General features: G+C 45.6%; 1 protein-coding gene across 1 annotated transcript in view; it reads right to left on the minus strand.

Moving 5' to 3' along the window:
* Nucleotides 1-998: 998 nt before the first annotated feature.
* Nucleotides 999-22,798, minus strand: part of OPRL1 (opioid related nociceptin receptor 1) — a 433,120-nt gene continuing 411,320 nt past the window's right edge. Inside the window, exon 4 of the mRNA XM_069650835.1 lies at nucleotides 999-4,357. Within this exon, the coding sequence (XP_069506936.1) occupies nucleotides 3,834-4,357 (524 nt within the window). The 3' untranslated portion in view covers nucleotides 999-3,833. The remainder of the gene's footprint in view (nucleotides 4,358-22,798) is intronic.

Below are 22,798 nucleotides of genomic sequence, written 5' to 3' on the forward strand. Positions count from 1 at the left end.
AGTAGTCCCTTCTGCCTTTCCATGACAGCCATTCAAAAATAGAAAGCAATGTAAAGAAACAAAATGGCCACCATGGAATGGGAGAAGTTTCCCTTTCCATGTCAGCCAGGGGAGTAAGGTAAAGAACTCAGCACGACTCGGTGCTCCAAACTGAGCGCATGATGTGAGTCATCCCGGCCAGGTAATGACCCGGCGAGGGTCATCAGATCGTTTGTAATAATCTGATTGACTCTAGCTGTTTACTAATATACAAGTGGCAGCACTTGCCTGTAGGGGACCACCAAAGTTAGCACTTATGTGCTGTTGGGTGCTTTCATGAAACTTTAGAGGTCCTTGATGCAGAGTGGAAAAGGGAAGAGTTAAAGTCAAGCAAACTCTAGTTTACTCTTTCTATTCCCCACTCTGTCTTGTAGAAAAGCGAACACTGCGTGCGTATACACTTTGCAGGAGGCGTTTACTAATGGATTTCTATGGAATCTGCCTGGTCTTTGACCAGGTGCAAAACCAAGGTGGATTCAGTAGGCATCAATAAGTTGCATTTCTGCATGAAAATCTCATGCAGGCGTACAACTAGATGCACTGACGAGATGGAGGAGGATTGTGCGTCAGAGACCTTATCTCCGCTCCATGCCACTCCTCCATCTTGTGAATGCTCCAACATGGGGCAGCACCTTAAATACAGGCATAAAAGGACTACACCTCGCTTGTACAGCTCTGCTTAGCACGCTGCTCCATTTAAGATGAGGCTCTGCATGTTTTAGGTTTTATGTAATACAAATTTTGCTCAAGAGCAACAGAGCAGTTACAAAATAGGAAACAGTAAAAATATACAAAATGTGAATAGTAAAAGTTTGGAGTGCAGCCAAAAGTTCCTCAGGGCTTAGAGGACATGTCTCACAATCTCTGGACAATCACGTGTCTTTAATTACCATGTTTGTAAGCTCATCAGTGTGCTGCACTTATGAGACACATTCCTGGAAATAATCAGAGATAATGTGTCAGGCTTGTAACTGGAACAACATGGAAAATTAACAGATGTGACACAGCTTCTTAAATCGAATGAATCACACACAGAAACACTTTTTGCTTGCTAACCAGGGTATATTTTTTAGACATCCAACTCGCAGAACAACTGCATTCAAGTCAAGCAGAACAAAACATCAGCCTGCAAAGAGTCAATGTAGTGCCTTCAATGGCTACGTCGAGAAACACTTGTGGTGCCAGCCAGCACTGGCCGTGGTATGCAAATCATCTGCCGGGTGAGTTTCAGAGGACCAGTGCAGATCAGTGCTCCACCGCCCAAGCTGGGAGAACCGGCTCACCGGTACATTTGCTCACAGAGCTGCTAGTGAAGAAGCGAATTGGCAATTGGCGTTAAAATACGTGCGTGATGGCGTCATGAGCGAGCACGATACAAGCAGAAAAGCGGCGTTATGGGAGCATGGGGGCACTTGGTGGTCAGATAGTCATGCCTGATACAGCCGTAGGGAGCGCTGTGAGAGAGAGCTACAAGAAACAATCTAGTAACTCTATTGAACAAAAATAAGGTGGGTGGCAGGTAGATGGTTCAATGTAATGCTTGTAGGCTTTAAATTGCGTGGGGACATCAGAATATGATACTTAGCCCAACCCTTCTTCGGGCAAACTCTTTCTGCCTACAGCACCCTCACATGTGAATGACTGCCCCAGAGTTGGCCATCTACAGGCACCACCGTGCTGTGAAATCTTTCAAGTACCCAACATGGCCATATATATCGGGGCACCGGATTAATTATTAATTTACTCTTGTGTAACACGCAATAGGCTTTGTGAGATGGCCTTGAGAAGGAAGGGTCGTCCTTAATACTAAGGATGGTGGAGAGGGGCAGAAGCCTGTTACTTAATCAAGTGCTATCAGAATATGCTTCAGGTCGTGGATTTCTATATGTTAAGCAGACAATGCGGGGCCCACCTATATCCGCCATAGGTGTGTTTGTTATGGCATCATAGCCACGCAGCACTTGGCGGTGGCGGCCATACCGCCAATGAGAAGCGAGGGTGTAAGACTTGAAAATAAGCACATTTCCTGCACTGGGATACCTGGGACCTCGCCAGGTCTGACTGAATTGGAAAAGAAAGCCCACTTTGTTTTTTTCCTGGCACTGCCCAATGGTGGGACTGTCAGAAATGTTCAGAGGTGACTGCTGTACAAGAAGTCCTAGCCCCTTTGCGCCAAAAGATCGTCCTCCCCATGCACAGGGAAACGTTCCGTAAGCAAACATTTATGCAGTATATACAATGAGCAATTCCTCCCATTCTGTGCAAGAGAGCAGACTATGACCTGATAGGACGGATCTAGATAGGAAGGAACTACTATGTTGACAAGTGATTAGGTATGAGGGGTGATGCAGTCTGTCAGCACACAGCTCATGATACCCATGACATTATACAGCATAGATGCAGAACTCCCCTGGGTTATCTTTTGCCCTCTATATACAAGGAATAGCCTCTGCAGATGACACTTGGTCCTGTATACAGAGTGATGTAGTGTCTTTAGGGGACATCTTGCATATATATTGCAACAGGATCTCCAGGAGCTTGACTTCTCCATTGTCACATAGACTCAAGCAATTCCTGGAGTCCACAACTGTTCTCTGCATTGGGTGGTATCAGGTCCATTATGTGCAGAGGAACAGAGAGCATAAGGTGCACCTTTCAGAATATGCACCGGGAATCCGCTCTAGCCGGCCAATCTGCTCTATGGGTTGACACGCCCGGAACCAACTACTTTAGTTCTGTATAAGGAAGCAGCTGTAGCAAAGGTGAGGATCATATAGATCTCCTCCACCTCTCCCATTCTGTCCCAGCAGACAAAACACGTTAGACTGCGATGCATCAGGATGCCTCCATGCAACAACACGTCAATTGAGCCAATGAACCACACAGTTCTATTCTCTAACCAAGCACATTCTGCTTGGAGTTGGTTTTCCCCTGAGCACAGAACCGGTTTAATCAGTAGTGCAATTAAAGTGTGTGGCTACACATCCACTCTCCCAGCATCAATCCCCTTGAGCTAATCAGATTTTGATGTTCCGTGGCCACATTATCCCTGGTTAGGCCATCTCTGGTGCCCCCAATCCATTTTTTTAAGGGGAAAGCCAATAATGCTTTAGGGATTTTGGTTTTAACACCTCTGCCAACCTCCCCACCCACATTTGGCCCCAACATGATTCCCTTTGAGAACATGCCACCACCGCCATCCGCTTCTTCACAACTGTCCAGGAGACGGGAAGTCCACAGACAATCATTTCGTCAGCCTTTCTCCTGGCTTCCTCATGGTCACTTTGGCAAATGTCTGACTTTAGAGACCTTTAAAAGATATCACTGTAAATATGTACATATATCACATTTTTGCGTTGAGGCTAGCACATGAATTGCACGAGGAAAGGCGTTTCGAAGCATTGCAGCCTCTCTTCTTGCTTGTGATGTGTAGGCCTAGGAGGCCTTTTCTATGGTGTGCATATACGTTTACAGTAGCTAGCTGTTCACCTATATAGCCGTACATACACATTACTGTTCAAGTGGGTACCACACTTTAAGATGTCTAATTATTATGATTAGTAAAGGTCATTATGACCTCACCAGAACCCACGTTCGACTTGAGGCACACTTGATATATTGTAGAGCCAGCGGCAAGAGCTCCTTTCCCCCTCCTTTTGCACAAGGGGTATTTGCCAGCATCCGCCTGTTGGCAAGACCATCCCATCTCAGAGGGCAGTGATCTGTGTTAACTCGGCCTGGGCGTTGGTGGGGCTCTGCTGATCCGAGCTCATCATGGGTAGTTCCAGGCCTAGTCATGCAGGGTTGTTGGTCCCTTCGGAGTTCTTGCAGGCGTAGGCCACATCCTTGGCGATGCTGCACATGCGATTGGACATCTGCAGCTCGGACTTGAAGGCGGCGGGGAAGCAGAACTTGCGGAAACATGCCTTGAAGTTCTCGTCCAGGAATGCGTAGAGCACGGGGTTGAGGCTACTGTTGGCATATCCCAGGGCGATGCAGAAGTGCAAGATGACCACTTTGGCCTCACTGTCGGGTTTGGCACCCAGGCATTGGACCAGCACAAAGATTTGGATAGGGGTCCAGCAGATGACAAAGACAGCAACCACCACCAGGACTAAGCGTGTGATGCGGCGCAGGTTGCGGTCCTTTTCTTTGGAGCCGGAGAGGACGCGCACGTTCTTCAAGCGTCGGATCATCAGGCTGTAGCAGATGGTGATGATGAGTACAGGGATGACGAAGGAGAACATGAAGACGCAGATCCCAAACACTGGGTCCCAGTAATCTTCAGGCATTGGGATCTGCACTAGGCATTCCACCTCTGTGGAGGAAGAGAAGAAGAAAAGGTCACTATAGCAACAGGAAATGTACTTATGCTATGTAAGCATTGCATAGGCCGAAACTGTGCATTTATCTCTTTATCAAATCTGTGCATTGTTAAAAACATCCAAACAATATTGCAACCACTTAACAGAGACCTCTTCACATATTTTCAAATCATTCTTAGCCAATTTTTCAACCATTTATGTGCTCGTTTTTTAAAGTAATTCTGAATTTGTTTTCTAAGAATTCTATGCCAACTTGCAAACAACTTTGCTCATTTTCACCGATCTCGTTTTTTTATTTTTCAAAGAATGATGTGCGATAATACTAAGAATGTTTTTATATGAAATCCATCACCCCCAAGTATTTGAGAATGTCGCAAAGTATAATGTGCCTTTTGATGTTTGGTCCCAAAGTGCCACACAACTGCCTGCCAAGACCGCCTTCCGCTGGTAAAGACCACCCTCCTTACTAATCCTCGCGATATTTGGCGAGTTCGCGAATGTACCCATTTCACACACACGGCAATCATATCCTTGTATAGAAACACAACACAGGGGAGGCAATGTGACACTCATCACAATGCACAATGAAAACTAGCCAGTAGAAGCATGCCTAAAGATTGCCCACTCCAGGCTGCCCAATGTGCCATGAACTTGTTGTTCAGATGGTGCTATCAATGCTCCCTCTACTCATTCACCCTAATAGTGCTAACAAGGCCCCCCAGGTTGCAATATTTAGTTGGGTACAGTGCATTACTTGTTGGGAAATCCCAGACCCCACTCCCCCAATAATAGTGGGGTCATGCTACGCCCATGATGCCAATGTCCCTTTCATGATTGTGCATCCAAACAGAAACTACCCCGCCCGTTTGATGGCACATTAGAGTGGTAAAAAACGTCTCCATAAAGGCAGCACAAACAACACTGATAATAGAGCTTTTATGTATGATTCTGTGACCTTGGAAACTGCGGTTTGCCATCACGCCTTTGGAAGTTTTTTGGAAACATGAAGGAGGCAAGACGGCCATTTTCAGAAACATGAATGGTGTTCCGTGGAATGAAGCGCCGTTCACGCAGTAGCTCAAAATCAATGAGAAGGCCCACCGTCAAAAGGTGTCGGACACTGTGTGGCGCACCACACTCAAAATCCGACCCCAAGTCAATTCTTTTTACTCCAGTGATGTCATTTCCTGTGGTGTCAGATGGTCCTGAGGTCATGAGACTCCACTTCTGTGACATCATCCTTTTTAAATTGCGCTTGATGACTCTGCCTCTACCCGTGGCACTTTGGTGAGCTGGCATGCCTGCTTTCAACTGTGTGATCTCCCCTCCTTCATGGTATTCACCAATCACACTTTTAGCCACTTAGATACTTTACCAATTGGTAAGGGGGGTAGGATGCAGACCATAGAGTTGATTTTTGTGTAAGCCCCACAATGGATGAACTTAACAGTTGTCGATCTCTAGGCTTACTTTGAATTTCAGACAAAAGTGTTCAGCGCACCAGCAGGGAACCAAGAACCCTTAGTGCCTGGTTACCAGAGGCAGCGTTAGTGCCAGGGGCAGAGACTCCTTTTTCAGAAACAGGGCAATCACGTCTCCTTTTAGTAGAGCCTAGCAGTGGAGAAGAAGAAGCCCACGCTCCTGATCCGGGGGTGTAGAGAAGATAAATATTTGTGACGGATGTGTGATTCTTATCTGTCTCTGAAGCAAATAATGTGTTTGTAGCATCGTTAAAAGCCCTCATTATGCTCCTATACACAGCCAAGTGTTTCCAACCACTCAAGGAGGGTGGAAAACAAGGGGAAAAAACAACAGTCGCTCAGAGCCCCTGAAATTCTGAGACGATAATACTCTGCACAGGCAGAGTAAGTGTGTAAACATGCATATAACAGTTTCAGATACAGCAAATAGGCCTGGCGGCGATTTTGCTGTTTTACCAGTGCAATTAAGGGGGTGAGACAAGGGAGAACAGACAGACTATTTTCAGGCGCGGTACGTATGGATCGTGCAACTGCATAGAATGTCACAGGGAGGGGGAGGATCAAGTGCACCCGGTTGGTTGAGACTGGGGTAAGTGCAGAAAGAGCCACTCTCTTGGGTTATTTCACAATTGCAGTGAGTGTGGGTGGGTCCGAGGCAAGTGTGAAAGGGGACTCGCGGAGGTACAGTCAGCAAGCTGTAAGGAAGAGGAGGGAGAAATTGAAAGAACAGAGAACTAGGTTAGCAGGGTAAAGGAGAGAGAAGGAAGAGGAGAAAAGGTAGGTCTTGAGGAGTTTCTGGAATTTAAGGAGATCTTGCTCAAGACGGCAGGCGGCAGTGAGGCTGTTCCAGAGGGAGGCACCTACTGAGGATAAGGATCTCACTCCAAATCTCTGCCTTCAGATCCGGCTCACTTGCAGAAGGTTGGAGATAGATGAGCATAGGGCTTGTGAGGAATAGTATTTAGGTAGGCAGCGTTGCAGGTAGGTAGGTTCCATGCCCCAGAAAGCCTTGTGAGCAATACAGAGTATATCAGCCCACTGCCAGGACTCTATGCACTAAATGCCATTGGTGGCTTAAGGTTTTGTTTCAGAGTTGTTGATGAAACACAGATGCCATAACAAAAGAATGGTTGCTAATCTTCCATAATAGATGGCTGAACTTCAAGCGTGCAGTCACTAACATCCAGACTAGCTGTTTTGTTTAAGGAAAAAAGGTCACGTTCTATGTCTCATCATTGCCAAAACATGAATCTGCTTTCAACTTCCGAAGAAAAGCAAAATTCGAGCATCCAGGAGCAACGGTTACACCTTGAAAACTCCCTCCAATCACTTGCAGAAGACGGGATTGTGATGATCCTGAGTTAAGGCTGCTTGGGATATGCCTGCACAGCAACTGCTTCTGTTACAGATGATGTGAACAGCTCTGAGATGGATTTCCGCTTTGCAGAAAGCATGCTGATTCTTGAGTCAAGGGCCATTTGGAAAGTGTACTGTTCTCAACAACTGACTATACCTAATTTTTTCAGTAACTGCTGAGAAAAGACACACTGTTATGGAACACATTTGTTTAACCTCTACTGGCATCTTGTCTGAGTGTTCCTGAAAGACCTCTTCCAGTAGAAGCTAAGATGACCAGGACTATATGAGTCTTTTGTTCTGCATTTTTATCCAATGTAATTTTCTCTCCAAACATGGAAAATGTGAAATATTGACTACAAACAACTTATTTTATGTATCAAACCTGAACATTCTTAGTTTTGTTGTACCACTATATTCCGTTTCCTCGCAACTACTGTTATAACATTTGATCTTCTCGAAGGCTGTGTAAGTAATACTTTCATTGTACCATGCAATTCTGTTCTGCGCATGCTCCTAGTGTCCCTCTGGCACTGAGACATTATTGCCTTTACAGAGTATCCAGTTCATGAAATGAACCATGTTCCTTTATCTCTGTGTGTAATCGTTCTAGATTGATGATCTTGGTTCCGTTAATGAGCTGTGAGAATATCTCGAAAGTGGCAAGTCGGACACTACAACAGGGAAGAGTCTTTGGTTGTGCGCAAGTATTATGACATTTAGGAGGCAGCCTTATATCCTAACTTTCCCCCCATCATTAGGATGGTGAACATGCCATGCAATACATAGAAAGTAATTGGGATGGAGAATATGTCAATTCACAATATGCGTGTGGACTTTCAATCAGAAGTGATTATAATGCTTTTACAATGTCATTGATGTGTGAGCTGGATCATATAGATGTACCAAATGTGAAAAAAACCTTACTGTGAATGGATGCCTTAGTATACAGCACTAGACCAAACAACAACTGCAGAAATAGGGCACATACCTGCAAGAGGCAATAATCACTGCACTCATTGTGAGAAATGCAGCATTGTGAAGGGATGCATTACTGTACAGCAGACATTTGCACACACATTAGCATGAGAACATACCAAGGGAGAGAACCTGTATGCAATGTGGGAATAGCTCCCTTGTGAATGCAGACCTTTATTAGACAAAGGCCAGCATGCACAACCTCCAGAAAGAGAACCCGTGCTCAAGAAAGACTGTTTGAATGTACTGAATGTGAGAAAAGCCCTATTGAGAAGGTATGTCTTATTATGGATAGCCAAAATGTACAAATTGCAAGTCTAGTTTACCATAGAGCCAGTGGGACTCATTATGTGTTTGGTTGTAATTCAGTGATACACCCACCAAATTACTGCCAAACTCTTTTACTGTAACTGCCACCTGGTCCTTTGGTTTTACCATGGGATTACAAGTAGTTGTTGGTCGGTGTTAATCTCCATTTTTGGAGACCGTAGAACTCGATGGGGTTTTCGGCAGAATTACCGCAAGCAGTAACTCTGCTGCAGTTATTTTTTAGATTTCTCATTCCACATTTACCTCCATCATCACGCTGGAGAAAGAACAAATCTTTAAAATCAAACTTGTAGTTCAGTGGTGCGGTAAAATCAGCAGTAATTCCGTTACTGCCAAAAAAACTTGTACTATCAGAGTTATCCGTTTTTTTTTCACACCACCAAACATGTACTGTGGCCCAGAGCCCCTTAGTTGAATTTTGTTTTTTGCATATTTTCAAGTATGAGAATACATTGAATTTCCACTTGATTGGACATTAGGCTACAGCTCTATGTTGCGGGCAGCAAAACACTGGGAACTTTGCCCAGCCATAGTCCCAGATCCAAGTGCTTACACTTCTTAGTCATGTTCACAAATGTTAATTTCATACTGACCCAAAAAATACAAGAACAGGTCATTTGCATGTCTCGTGGGTTTGATGCTCGGGTCATGCTGACTCAACCCCACAACACCCTGTAGTGAACACTTTGAGTTACACAAACTCTTAATATTTAAAATACCAATTAATAGAGTGCTTAGAAACTGATGAACTCTAGCATAATGTTCGATACAAATCACCACATGAACATCTATTGTGTTAATGGAAATCACTTTAACACGAGCCTATTGATGGACAAGCAAGTCATAACAGCACAATGAATATTTCATGACCTATCTTGTTGCCAGGTGAAATTTACAGACATTGATGGTAGCCAATCGCGATGTAAATGTTTTGTTACGTCTCTTGCATGAAGTCCTGTTGCTACCTCATGAAAACAATCAATAATTAGGGGGGCAGTGATCTTTTATCCTATAAGTCTTTCTGTTTCAACATGTTCTTCACATTTCTCACAGCTTTCGTCTGGTACACTAATGAGGAACAGGCTATATTATTGACTTTTCTGTTAAGTTTTCAAAGTAGAACAACTTAATGAGGTCTTTATGAAAGAGCCATTACCTGCTGTAATTAGATGCTGTCATCTCCAGCTTTCACCAGACTGGGCTCTTCAAAGGAGCTATAGGGCCCAATTACAAGGTTGCCAGTCCGGGAACAACAGTGGTGGTAACCCGCTACCACCGTTGTTTCCGGACTGGCAAACTATGAGTTCTGCAGGCAGACCTTACTCCCACCAGGTCTAACCTGTCGGGAGTAATGCCACCCGCCTGCAGACGGAAATGGAAACACCAGCACCATTAATTACGGTGCGGTGTTTCCATGGTCCCCATTCCCATGGAGTCCTATGGATCTCCATTGAAATGGGGAGTAACAGAATGCCGGCTCCGGAATTTACGGATCACCGGGGTTGTAATGCCCCGGTGATTCTGGCAAGTCCGGAGCTGGTAATTCACTACGAGTCTGGCGGCAGCCTGCTGGTTTTTCCAGCATGGCTACCTCCGGACTCGTAATGAGGCCCACAGGAATTCCATTCTGCATAGTACGGCCAACAGGTTCAAGAAAACCAGGTCATGCACCGGCAGCAGTATGCATGACGGCATCCATTTGATTCCCTCCACAGACCTGTAGGTTGCTACAGATTAGGTTTGGGAAGGATGACAATCGGTGGAAATCAGAGCTAAGGAAACCTTCCTCCCTTACGCCCCCCACACCAACTCTAAGAGCTTAGACCTTTTGCAGGATTCCCCAACAGGAGAGACTTTAAATATCTGCAAAAACCGAGGTCCTGGCAGATAAACGAACAACGTAAGAAAAAAAGCAGGAGAGAGAGACATGCGTGAATATCTTCCCAGGAGCAGTGAACAAAGGCTTTAGGCCGATTCCTGGAATGTTTTGACCCGTTAAAAGTGACTTTGCACTGCTGAAAAGTGACTTTGCACTGCCAACACAAACCCTGATTCATGGAACTGTGCATAGTGCATTGGTGCAATGAAAAGTCATGTTGTAATGCAAACATGACTTTGTACTGACTTTGCACAGCAAAAATACATATTGGACAGTTCCATGAATGAGGCGTTGTGTCGGCAGTGCAAAGTCACTTTTCAGCAGAGCAAAGACTCTTCAACAATGTTAGAGACATTCTTGTCTGAAGTGCAGATCAAATCACATTAAAATGTGCAAATCTGGATATTGTTGATCCAGAAAACTAGCATGCCCACAGTCGTCAGCGTTCTGCCCTAAAAGCATCTTTGCTGGCCTATGCAACAATTTAGGTGGAATTTAACACACCAGTGGCACTATACTGTAAACAGGGGGCAGCCGTGCAGACAGATGGGCACACACCCAGGAGAAGGTAGGACGCAGGAGAATTAAGATAGAAACATGGCAAGGGAAACATTTAAATTGATAGGTGGGTGGACAGATTGCAAGTAGAAGCCTACTGTAACTGACTGAGAACATGTATGCACGTTGATACATACATTAATTATTAGATTATATGAGTTGATGATAGATTGCTATCTAAATTAAAAAAAAATATGAATGTATAGCGTGACTGATGAAACGATAAATACAGTTTGGTTACACAGTATTTGCCCTATATACCACCATCATGTTTGGATGAACAGTTCATCTGATCGAACAATCAATACAGGTGTTGCCTATCCATTAAAAGATGATCGCATTGTGTTACTTTGCTGCCACTGCACTGCCTTTCACGCCAGTAGAACTAAGTCTTCCTTTCACATAGGCAGCTGATCCTGTCAGGTATGAGTATGTGCCATATTTTGGTGATTCCCCAAACCTCTCCCCCACTACCCCTGGGTACTTTATACATGGCTTAACCAAGAAGAGGTTGTGCACCACTGCACGGTATATTGTGAAGCATACAACACACATGCTGTTCTCATAAAACAGCTAGTTTCTGATGATTAAATTGTCTATTTTTATGCCACGTTGTCTCTTGTCATGTCTATGTTAAGCAGACTATCATATTTGTATTTTTTGTATTTTCATTCTGGGACATGTAGTCCTGGTGGTTGTAAACCGGGAACACTGACTGAGAGAGGCACTGAGAGTGTTAGGCAAGATTGTATGCAGTGCCCTTTGGGTGCACTACAATAACCCTGACCTCCTGGCAATAGGAAACCAACCTTTGGTATAGGTCTGTGCTACACAGGTTGGTAGAGTGTTGAGCAGCCAGGCTTATCTCAAGAGGGGTCAATGTGAGCTGTAGGGGGGTTACACAGAGATTCACAGTGACAAGTATTCAAATAAACTCTTGCACACAAGGTTTCTTGAATAAACATTTATTAATTTATGTATCAGTCAGTTAGAATAAGCCTTCTTCAGTCTTTGAAGAAAAAGAAGCATCAATGTAGCACCTCAAGCTGTTAGACCTGTGAGGGTTAGAAGATGCAAGTAACTCTACAAAAAGAGTTTACAGTACCTTTGGATTGAAGAAAAAGTGCAGCAGATGACTTCTGTTCCTGTGCAGCTCTGCAGATCTCACTGTTCCTGGGCCTTAGTCATGGGGACAAGAGGGAGGACATGTGGGGACTGCTGCACTGTAACAGGACGGTCACCGATCGCAACTGGCAATCTTCAAACAAGTGACTTTTTGGAGTTTCATCTCCTCGCGTCTACCGCAAATAGCAACACCGCACTTCCTGGCTTTTGAGATGGATTTTCCTTGCTTCTGGGGTCCCACACTCTGTTGAGGGTGCTTAGGCTCGGTCATTCCTGCTTCCTGGGAGTCTGGAGGATGTTCCTGGAGCTCTTGGCCAGCTTAAAGCAACGCACACAAACTAGTGTTCCTCTCCCTGGCTATTCGGTTTCCAGCAGCAACTCTGTGGAAATTCAACCAGCTCCGAGAGGAAGACCAGGTGGCTCACTTTGGAGAGGATTGGTCCAACCAACTCAAAGGGAGAAGTCGTCCTTGCAGGAGCTTCTCTGTCGATATGAATTTGGAGTTTTAGCACAGCATCAGGGCTTCACTGGGCAAACCAATGGTCCAGGAGTTGCAGCAGGCATAATCTTCAAGTTCTTCTTTGGATTCCTTCGTCCAGTGGTCATCTCTGCCTTGCAAGCCAAAAAAGCCTCACCTGTTATGCAGTTGCTCCCATTCAATCAAGCCTAGCTATCAGTCACCCAGCAGGGTGGCTGTCCTTGCTGGATAGCCAGCCGGCCAATCACTATAGGGTGCATTTGGGTCTCATAGGAGACTAATCACAGGGAGTTTCGGGCACCTTCCTCACTTCCTGCCCCCGCCAGACAACCTGGAGCCAGAGACGGGTTTCACTTGTGAAGCCCGCCAAAGACCTAATGAAGAAAGGGACCAAACCTGGTTTGGCGCGCAGGGTAAATCTCAAGAAGGACCTTTCCACAAAGAAATGGCAAAAAAAGACCAGGGCATTTTGACAAAAATGACACTCTTGGGTCCTTTACTGCAGCTGCAAACGCAGCCCGCAGTAAAATTCCATAATGGTAGTAAAAAGTAAACCACTGCCACCAGCCATTCATTGAGGAAAGGTTAACATAACTGTGTCACATGAGAGGCTAGACAAAGGGATACTAAGTAACCCCTCCAGCACCCTATTGTAAGATAGTGTGTGCTGGGTCTAGAAAGTTACAAATGTAAGTAAAGTCAATTTAACTTTACTGCTCTGGGAAACAGTAGTTTATCCCAGAGAAGGTATTTAAACCTTTGGGAAATCTGAAAGACTTCCCTGTGCCACTGCACTGAAGGTGCTATGCGACAAAATGTAAAAGATGATGCCTATGGAGTTTGTCAGACTCCGCAACCAAAAGAAACACAGAGTACAAGATCATATTAAAATAAATGAGAGAGTGGGAAAAAGGGTCTCACTCTCTCCAGGTTAAAAAAATTAAGTCCTCAAAATACATCAACATTTCTGGGGGTCTCTAAGGTAGAGGGAATTAGCACATTTCTGAGAATTCTCCTTAACAGAAATGGACAGCCACCAAGACAGAGAGATTATGAAAGATGCACATGGAAAGTGTGACCAGAATTCGAAGAGCAAAGCAGGACTGGAAGAGATACTCACACTTCATAATGGACAATTAACTATCCGTGTTGTTGTCTCCTCCTTTCCCAATTGCATATCTCTTGCTCTATGAAAGCAGCAAATTGACCACTCCATGGCCATGTACACATTCCACTGATCAAGCTTGCTCACAGCATTGACCCCCAAGCTACAGGAGAGGGAACTGTGTATGGTCTGAGTATCTTTCCCCTTTCTCAGGCAGAGATGCCGATGGCTGGTCAGGGTCTCATTCCAAAGAATTCTGCTTCTATTGCGCTGGAAGCTAAGTAGTGTCAGAATGAGCACAATCAATCGGGCGGATTGACTTGGCACAATGCCATTTGTGGTATCCTGCATGTTGTGTGCAGGGTGCTGCTTATGGAATGCTGGATGAGATGCAGAGTGTGGGTGTGTGGGAGTTCTGAGAGTGACGGGTGGAGGGAGACTTCAGCATGGGGTTAGAGCTGTTAACATGTATACTCCCCCTGTTCCTATTTTTGTCTTAACCTGCAACTGAAGATCATACTTAATGCATCTGCCGGGTCTCTGAATAAGAGTACCCATGTTGAATATTTCAATTGGCGATGAGCGATGTTGAAAAGGGAGCCCAGGATGAAATGCTGAGCAGCGTTGGTCGACGAACGTTCTGGTGATGGAGGAGTGTGTCACGTGACGCTGCAGGAGGCTGGAAGCCAGTGGCAGAAGGTGCAGCAGGAGGTCAGGTGTTGGAGTGAGGAAGTGCAGCAGGTGTCCAGAGGCCATGCGGGTCCTGGGGGAGTCAGTAGGGAGAGTGATATAGTCCCCAGTCACTACATGTTGGTGGTTGCTCCCCAGGAGGGCCAAGAGGCAGGGACCCAGGCAACGCAGTGATTTGGAGTGCAGAAGAATGGAGATCAGGAAGGGTTGGAGAGCCTGGAGCAGCGTTGGCGAGCCCGGAGTAGCGCTGGAGGTGTATGAAGGCTGGGCAGGAGGTTGAGTTAGTGTACTTTTATTTGCATAACTCTGTCTTTGCACACAAATCACCTCTCAGCATACAGTGCAGTAACTGGTGTTATCATTCATTTAGTCCCCCTGGCAAGTCCTGTATTTAAGGTGAGTGGTAGGCCCCTGGCAGGAAGTTACAGGGGAGAGCGTAGGGCAGCCTGCCTTTCCATGGCTTACTTCTGCTCTTAATGTCCTGACTGGGAACCTCCAGTCGTAATCTTGCAGTGTTGTTCAGGCAGGACTTGGCACAGGACTTTGTGAAGGTCCTTAGTCTACATACCTCCTTTTGTTGGACAAAGTCTGTCTTACTCCATCATGTAGTTGGTGTACCTTCCTGGTCTTCTCCTTTCTCGCTGTGGTCGGCTGCTCTCCTCATTCTCTTCTCACGGTGTTGCAGCCCTTTCACTGGTTCTCTCTTGTCTCATCGTATTCCTCTTGGAACTGGCTTCCGCTTGGGAGGGTGTCCCTATGTCCTCCATCTCTGCATGTCCAGACTGTTCTCCCATGGTCGGGTTCTCTTTGGCCAAGTTCTCCTCTTGACTTCTGTGCTCTTGTGTTGTGGGTCTCAATGCCTCAATGCTATTTCTTTCCCCCTTTCGTACAGTGCTACCCTATCTAAGTTCCCCCACTTCCTTTCTTGGGTGTGTACATGGTTTGTCCCCTCGCTGCACCACTGTCAACGGTCTGCTGAGCTTGGACCCAGTCTCGGGATCTCTGTGCACCATTTTAATCTTTATCAGATCTCCTTCTCTAACTCTGCTTTGTTGGGGCTTTCTCCTTCCGTCACTATATCTCTTCATGTTTTCTTTGCTCTTCTTAACTCGCTATACCAATTCTTCCATGTCCACCTTTTCATCCTCTCTAACTCTTGCCAACCATGGAGACTGCGTCCTCTGAGAAGGTGGAACAGCGATATATTTGTGACCCCATTGGGGGTGAGGCAATGAGCTTCCTTGACTATGCAGAGCGGGTTGAGTCCCGCTGTTGTGGCTAACTGAAGGCTCCCTTAATTAATCTGTTGGTGTGTTCCATCAACCCATTTGCTTGTGGGTGATATAAGGAAGCTTTGATTTGCTTGATATTGTTCTCCTTCAAGAAATTGTCCATCTCTCTGGATGAGTTACACTCCATTCTCAGTGACCAGTTCTCTGGGCAATCTGTCTCGCTGAAAGATGTTTTTAAGCAACTGTATGACTGTGGCTGTGGTTATGTTGGGTACAAATTCAACTTCTACCCATTTGGATAAATAATCCACTAACACTATGCCATACTTGCTTTCATATTCCATGAGTTCTAGCGGGCCTATGAATTCCACGCCCAGTTTTTACCACACTCCTTCAGGCACTTCTGTGGGGTTTAATGGTGATTGTCTTACTTTGAGTCACATGTCACTATTCACACACTCATGACACCTCTCTGTCATGGTCCTTATTTCCAAGTCCATACCTGGCCACCAATACGCTTCTCTCACTCTCCTTCTTGTCATGTTGTTTCCAAGATGACTGGCGTGAGCCCTGCATATTATGGTTCGTCTCATAGCTATGGGTAGGATCACTTGTTTACCTCTCATGAGCATCCCCTCGTTTTCAAATATTTTGTCTTACACTTTCCAATAGGGACGTACCCCCTCTGGAATGGACCTCTCATCGGGCCACCCTCTCCTGACCCATTCTGTGATTTTCGTTGTGCTGTCATCTTTGGCTGCTTCTTCTTTCCAGTGTTGTTTGCTCATTTCCTGGAATTCCCTACTCCTCAAGTCAGTGAGTGATGCGATGACACACTCATCCTGTAGAAAAATGGTTTCTGTTTCTTTGTGCTGCCATTGTCTGGACATACAGTCCGCCTGGGCATTTTCCCACCCTGCAATACCCTGTATCTCATATTTATATTCTTGCAGCTTGGCTGCGATGTGAGCAAGGCGAGGTGTCGCTGTGCGGGTCCCTCATGGGCTCAGTAGGTGTGATCGGTAACCAGCCAACATTTTGTACCCCAAACGAATGTCCAGATGTAATCCAGGGTCCATGCACATGCTAACATCTCCTTTTTAATGGTGGAGTGATGTTGTTCTGCTTGTGAGAGAGCCTTGGATGCAAACGCAACAATATGTTCTTCAACCCACTTCTTTTGCGTGAGGGTTGCTCCTATACCATACGCGTTGGCATCCATGGTAATCATGGTCTTCCATTGAGTATTGAAGGGTTGTAGACAGGGCACATGCATAATTCCCTCTTTGACAACTTCACATGCCTTAGCTTGTTCTGTCTTCCACTGGTACTCCACGCCTTTCTTGACCAATTCTCTCATTGGAAAAGTGGTCTCCAAACCATTTGGTTCAAATTTTGCCTAGTATTCGGATAGTCTCAAGAATGATCTCAGATTTCTTTGCTGGTTGGGGGAGGAGGGGCGCCTTCACAATTGCTTGCAGTACATCTTTCTTGGGACTGATATCTGCATTGGATATGGTGTATCACAGATATTCTACTTCGTCCGCCTGCAGTACACATTTGTTATAGCGTAGTCACTCTCCTGCTTCTTGCAAGTTTTTTCAACACTATGCAGAGAGCTATATGATGTGTCTACTTATATTCTGCATATATCAATATGTCATCCTGGAAGTAAGAGACATCTCCAATGTTTTGCAAGAGGGAGTCCATCATTCGTTGGAACGCAGAGGTCGCCGAGGACAACCCAAATGGCATTCTGGTGAATTGATAAGTTCCGAATGGGGTTATGAACGCTGTGAGGGGTCTGGATTCTCAATGTAAGGTGATCTGGTGGTAGGCATCCCTCATGCCTAATTTCAAAAAGACTTTTGCCTCCTTCATCAGAAAATCAGTTCATTGAAGCTCGATAAGAGGTAACTGTACACCACCACCTCCAGATTTATGCTGCGTAAGTCAATGCAAATACGCAAGTCACTGGTGTACTCTTTCTTTATGAGAACTACTGGGCTGAGCCATTCTGATGACTCCACCATCTCTATGGTTCCTTTCAATAGCATCTTGTTGAGATTTTCTTGCAGTGCAACTCTTGCTGTTACTTGCACAGGTCTCTAACCCATGCTTAACTGGTAATGCTCCCTGCTTTAGTTTTATCTTGTGCACATAGTTTTTGATGCGGCCAGGCGTGTCTGAAAACAATTCAGTGAATTCTTCTTTAGTGATTAACGTGCCATTTTTGGCTATGGACAGGACTTGTCCCTCCACACTGGGCTCAAGCCTGATTTACAATTTGGCCTGGTCATCCCAACCTAGAACTGGTGGTCCTTTTTCTGCAAGATACACTTTGGTTTTGGTGACCTTGCTTTTGAATTTCACTCTTGCTCTGATCTACCCCAGAAGATTCACACTGGCACCTCTGCATTCTGTGGGACTAATGTTCGTTTTGTATGCTTCTACTCTTTCTCTTCCCACCATGCTTTTGAATAGGTTTAAAGGTAATATGGTGAGGGTGGAACCCGGGTATGCCATCATTCTTGTTTCATGGCCATTGACTTTAATGATACAGTGGGGCTTTTCACTCCAAATCGTGCTGCTGTTCACCATGAGAACTGTGGCACATGCTTCTTCATCTGAGTAGGCCTCATCTCTGCCCTCTTCACTCTCGATTGCTGCCACAGTCTTGCTCACTTTCCATGTGCACACTGACGCAAAATGTCCATACCTTCTGCATTTCGAACATTCTTTATTCCTTCCCAGGCATTCTCTGCTGTAGGCTAGGTGGCTTGTACTGGTGCACCTGTGGCACTTCAACAGTTCACATTTCACTGCTGCATCATCTATGGCCTCGCGTTGTCCTCTGTCCCTTCTGCCTCTGTATTGCACCCACTGTACTTCGGTGATTGCGCATCGATTCCCCAATCTTTGCGCCTGCAGACGTCCCTTCTACCGCCCTAGCAATCTGGATTGCTTTATCCAACACTATTTCCTTTTCAAGAATACATTTGTCTTGTACCTTTCTGTTGTTCATGTGGACTATGAGCATGTCGCAGATTCTTTCCTCCGATGTTGCGCCAAATGCGCACAATGCAGCCAATTCTCTTAGGTTGACTAAGTAGTCGTCCACGGGTTCTGCCAGTTTTTGCTTCCTGCCATAGAATCTGATTCTGTGAAGTACAACATTTTCTTTACATGAGAATCTCTTTGCTATACTCCTTTTTGCTTCTTGATAGGCATCATCTCCTTTTCCTGTCGGGGCTTCCGGGTTCAGGCTTGCAAAAAGTTATTTCTCCTTCCATGCCCAGTACATTTAGTAACATGGCCTTCTTGTGCACTGCTGGATAGCCTGTTCCACCCACAGCTTCCAAGTAAGTTTGAAACAAAGGCTCGCATTGGAGCCATGGAATGGCTGGCTTGCTGTGGACTTGCAGGAATGGTGGTGGTGGCGTTGCTACTTGCATCGTAGGGCAGCTCGGCCGATCACATCCTCATCCCCAATTATGGTGTGGCGGTGCAAATGATCACACCAGGCAGAAGAATGAGTTTGTGTTTTTACACAACACATGCATCTCTGTCTTTAGATACAAATCACATCTCAGAATACAGTGCACTAACTGGTGGTGTCATTCATTTAGTCCTGCTGGCAGTTCCTGTATTTAAGGAGAGTGGTAGATCCCTGGCAGAAGGTTGCAGGGGAAAGCGTGGGGCAGCATGCCTTTCCATGGCTTACCACCACTCTTAATGTCCTGAGCGGAAAAAGTCTGTTCGTAATCTCATGGTGTTGTTCCCGCGGGACACAGCAGAGGTCTTCTTGAAGGTCTTTTACTCTACACTGGGCTTGCCCACTGTGGCTATTTGACAGTTTGCCTTTGGTAACACAGAGCTCTTCACAGCTCTCTGTCCGCTTGAGGAATGGAGAAGTCATTGTGTTACAGGGTCTGGCAAGCACTGGAACTCCAGAACGTTATCACTTGGCAGGCTGCCAGGCATTCTGTGACAGTGAGAGGACATCAGAGGAAAGGACCTGAGCATGAGTTATCACGTGTTTTGCATGCTCTTTGTTCTTAGGAGAGTATGTGTAGAGGTGGAGTCAAGTACTCCCACCAAATACTCCGCCCCATGTTGCCTATATGTTGGGAGCTGGAAATTGCAACATGTGCAGTACAAGTGAGGATGCCTATCACACAGAAAATCCTGGAAAGGAGGTATCCATTGCAAAAGCCCTATTTGCATTCAAGTAGAAGTAATGGCCTTTTGGACAAAGTCCTGGAAGAAGTGAGAAAATTAGTAAAGGAGAAGACTGGTGACGTCATGCGGAGAAGGGATGACACACCTAGAAAAGATGCACGAGGCAAAAGAACATAGACATTCTATAAGTTCTGAAGAGGAGGTGGTAAAGATGAGCAACATTTCGGGCTCGAGATGAAGATGCTCATGCTACAAAAATGCTGTAGAGATTACAAATCAGTTTACACTTGTACAGACACAGCAACGCAAGTAGACAAAGTAATCTTAAGGCTGGCTATGTAGTGAATAGTTGCGGTGATGCACCAATGTAAAACACATAGGAATGCATAGAACCTGGATATTCCAAAGTACATTTTAAGCAAGACTTGAAGCCCCGTTATTGGAAAGGGTTTTTCAGTGTGGCACAGTTGGAAAATAACTGATGGCGATCAAGAAATACAAGAAAGGCTTGGCTGGCCCATCACCAAGCAGACAAGGTCACTGTGAGCCTGGTTGTCCATCCAGTAGTTACATGAACGTGAGAAAGAAACAAACTTTTGTTTGAAGTGGAATGGAAAAACACTGAGGATGTCAAGAGTTCATCATGTAATAGAATTAAATGCTGCAAAAGGCTTGAAAACGCTGTCTTCAAGTCACATGGTTATTTCAAAATAGACATTGGGTCGATCTACACCAAAACCAAGAAGATACTCCCTTTATTTTTCAGGCATAGAGAGCCTCTATGGGCTAATTGGTGGGGAGGCATGATCACGCCGACCCTCTCTGCACCTGGTATGATAGCCTGCGTGCTGCTAGCGTGTGGAATATTCCAGAAGGGTACAAGGGTACCAAACCAGTTCTAGAGGGTCATGTAACAACGAGCCCTATAGTTTGTATAACCAATGAAGTGTTGAATATTAGAATGTCACAGAAGATGATTTGCACTTGGGATGAGCTTAGTTGCAAACCTGACAGTAGATACCCAATCACAACCCCCTGTTAGTATGGAATACATACTTAGATGTTCCCTGTAATCCTATCACATCCCCAAGTAGGTTTTTGTAGTTTGCCACATAGTGTGACATCACTTATGATGAGTTTTTATTATAAAAGTTGTGTTTTTTATGATACGCGCTGAGAGAAATCGAGCGAACGTCCATTGATGTCCGTTGTAACTCCCTGTTTTAGACAATTGAAAATAAAACAGACCATGATTTGCCAAATTCCTGAGTCGGATTATTGATGTTTGAGTAACTTCTGCATCCCCATCTATCTCAAAGTATTGCTACCTTGTCTTAAAGTGCCCTACGTCTATGGGTTCCCATGGTAGCAGAGAGATGATGGTTCGAGATCCGTCCACCCAGTAGGCTTTTAAGTGTCTCTGGAATATCGGATGTCCTCCTCCATTTAGCGGGAGGACTCCAAGTCTCCCTGTGGATAGATGCCAGTAGTAAAAACTTGCAAGTCACTAAAAGATAAGCGGGACGGGTCCCTCTTTCACAGAATTCCACTCCCGATTTCTACAGGCAGCTGAGCAGATCAAAGGCTAAGGTGGCCGGTTGAGGAGGAAACAATACTGAGGGCCAGGAGCTGAAAAGTGAATGGTGAGTAGATTGAGAGACCTGGCAAAACTAAAGTGTACTAAATGGAGAAAGTGATAATGGGGAGTAAGAAAGGGAGGGTTGTAGGAGTATTTAAGGTAATGACGAATAATGTCAAGTAGAAGTATTTTGTTGTGGACGAGGAGCGATCCATCAAGATAAGCCGAGAATTCAACATCTAGAAGGTGTTGTTTTAAAATCCAAACGGAAATATAGGAGACAAACAGATCTGTTAAAGAGTGTGATGCTGGAAATGCATCAAAGGGACAGGGCCTCCGTATCCTTGTCCTTTACTGCCTTTTTATCGTGTGTTCTGTCATATTTTCCACGAAGGAGTTCAGGTGGGACTCCTGGCGGTGCAGCTCTCTCTCTTTTGGTTTCGTGAACAGACCCGTGGGATACCCTTACGGCACCCATGGGTGGGGGGTACAACCCTGTGCCCCTAGTGTATGTTTTTGGGCACCTGTTGGTGGCCCACAGAGAAGGGTATGGGCTGGTGGCAGCTCCATGCTTACTTTGACAGGTGTGCTGAGTATCCTCCATTTTCAGATCCCCAGGCCCTGCCATTGGAATCAGTTGATTCCGGATGGAAAACAAGATGGCCCCTGTGGCCTCTTGCTTTCTATTACCTATTACCTTGTTTTCCCAAAGTCCTGGGAAGCCCTGACTCTGTCCCTTCCCCCTGACCGGCTGTTGGGTTGAAGTTCCATATATGGTGTTGTTGTGAAGTTCAGTCCAGACTGACTGGAGCCTTCCCAGTGACTGTATGTTGTGGGTACGCCCTGTAGGTTGGACCTGATTGAATGAAGTGTGTGACCAATATGCACTTCTTGTTGTGGCTGTCTGGATTCTGGTATGAGAGACAAAGACTGAGACAGCCCTGCCCGAAACTGGCCTGAATGCAGTGTGGAGTGTTGAATGGCTGGGTACTTGTCCCAATCCCCATTCCTTGTTGTGAGTGTCTGAGAGGGAGGAGGATGGCCTGAATGCACTGTGTGCCTGATTGGCTGACTGACTGCATGAATGCCCTTCTGTATGATTGGCTGCTGAGAGTGACCCAGCAGTGTGGATGAGAGACAAGATAGCATATCTGGGGACCTCTCACCACTGGAAATTGTTCAGAAGCTGTGTCTACACTTGAAGAGTAACTGGAACTGCTGATCCTCGACGTCCAGCTGGAAGATGAAGACTTGCTGTTGCATTTGCTTCGACCTGATCTGAAAGCTGCCAAACTCGTCAAGGACTGATCCTTCCCGTGCTCCGAGGGACCATCGAGCACCGCTAACCTTCGCCGAAGCTCCCTGGAAGTCAGACCCTCGAAAGGCTGCCGACCCGAGACGGGACCGCTGAGGAGAACGAAGCAAAGCACCCGGACTTTGCCGCTGTTGAAGTCTATTGCC

This window comes from Ambystoma mexicanum, chromosome 3p (assembly GCF_040938575.1).
Source record: "Ambystoma mexicanum isolate Mex_15411 chromosome 3p, UKY_AmexF1_1, whole genome shotgun sequence".
Lineage (NCBI taxonomy): Eukaryota > Metazoa > Chordata > Amphibia > Caudata > Ambystomatidae > Ambystoma > Ambystoma mexicanum.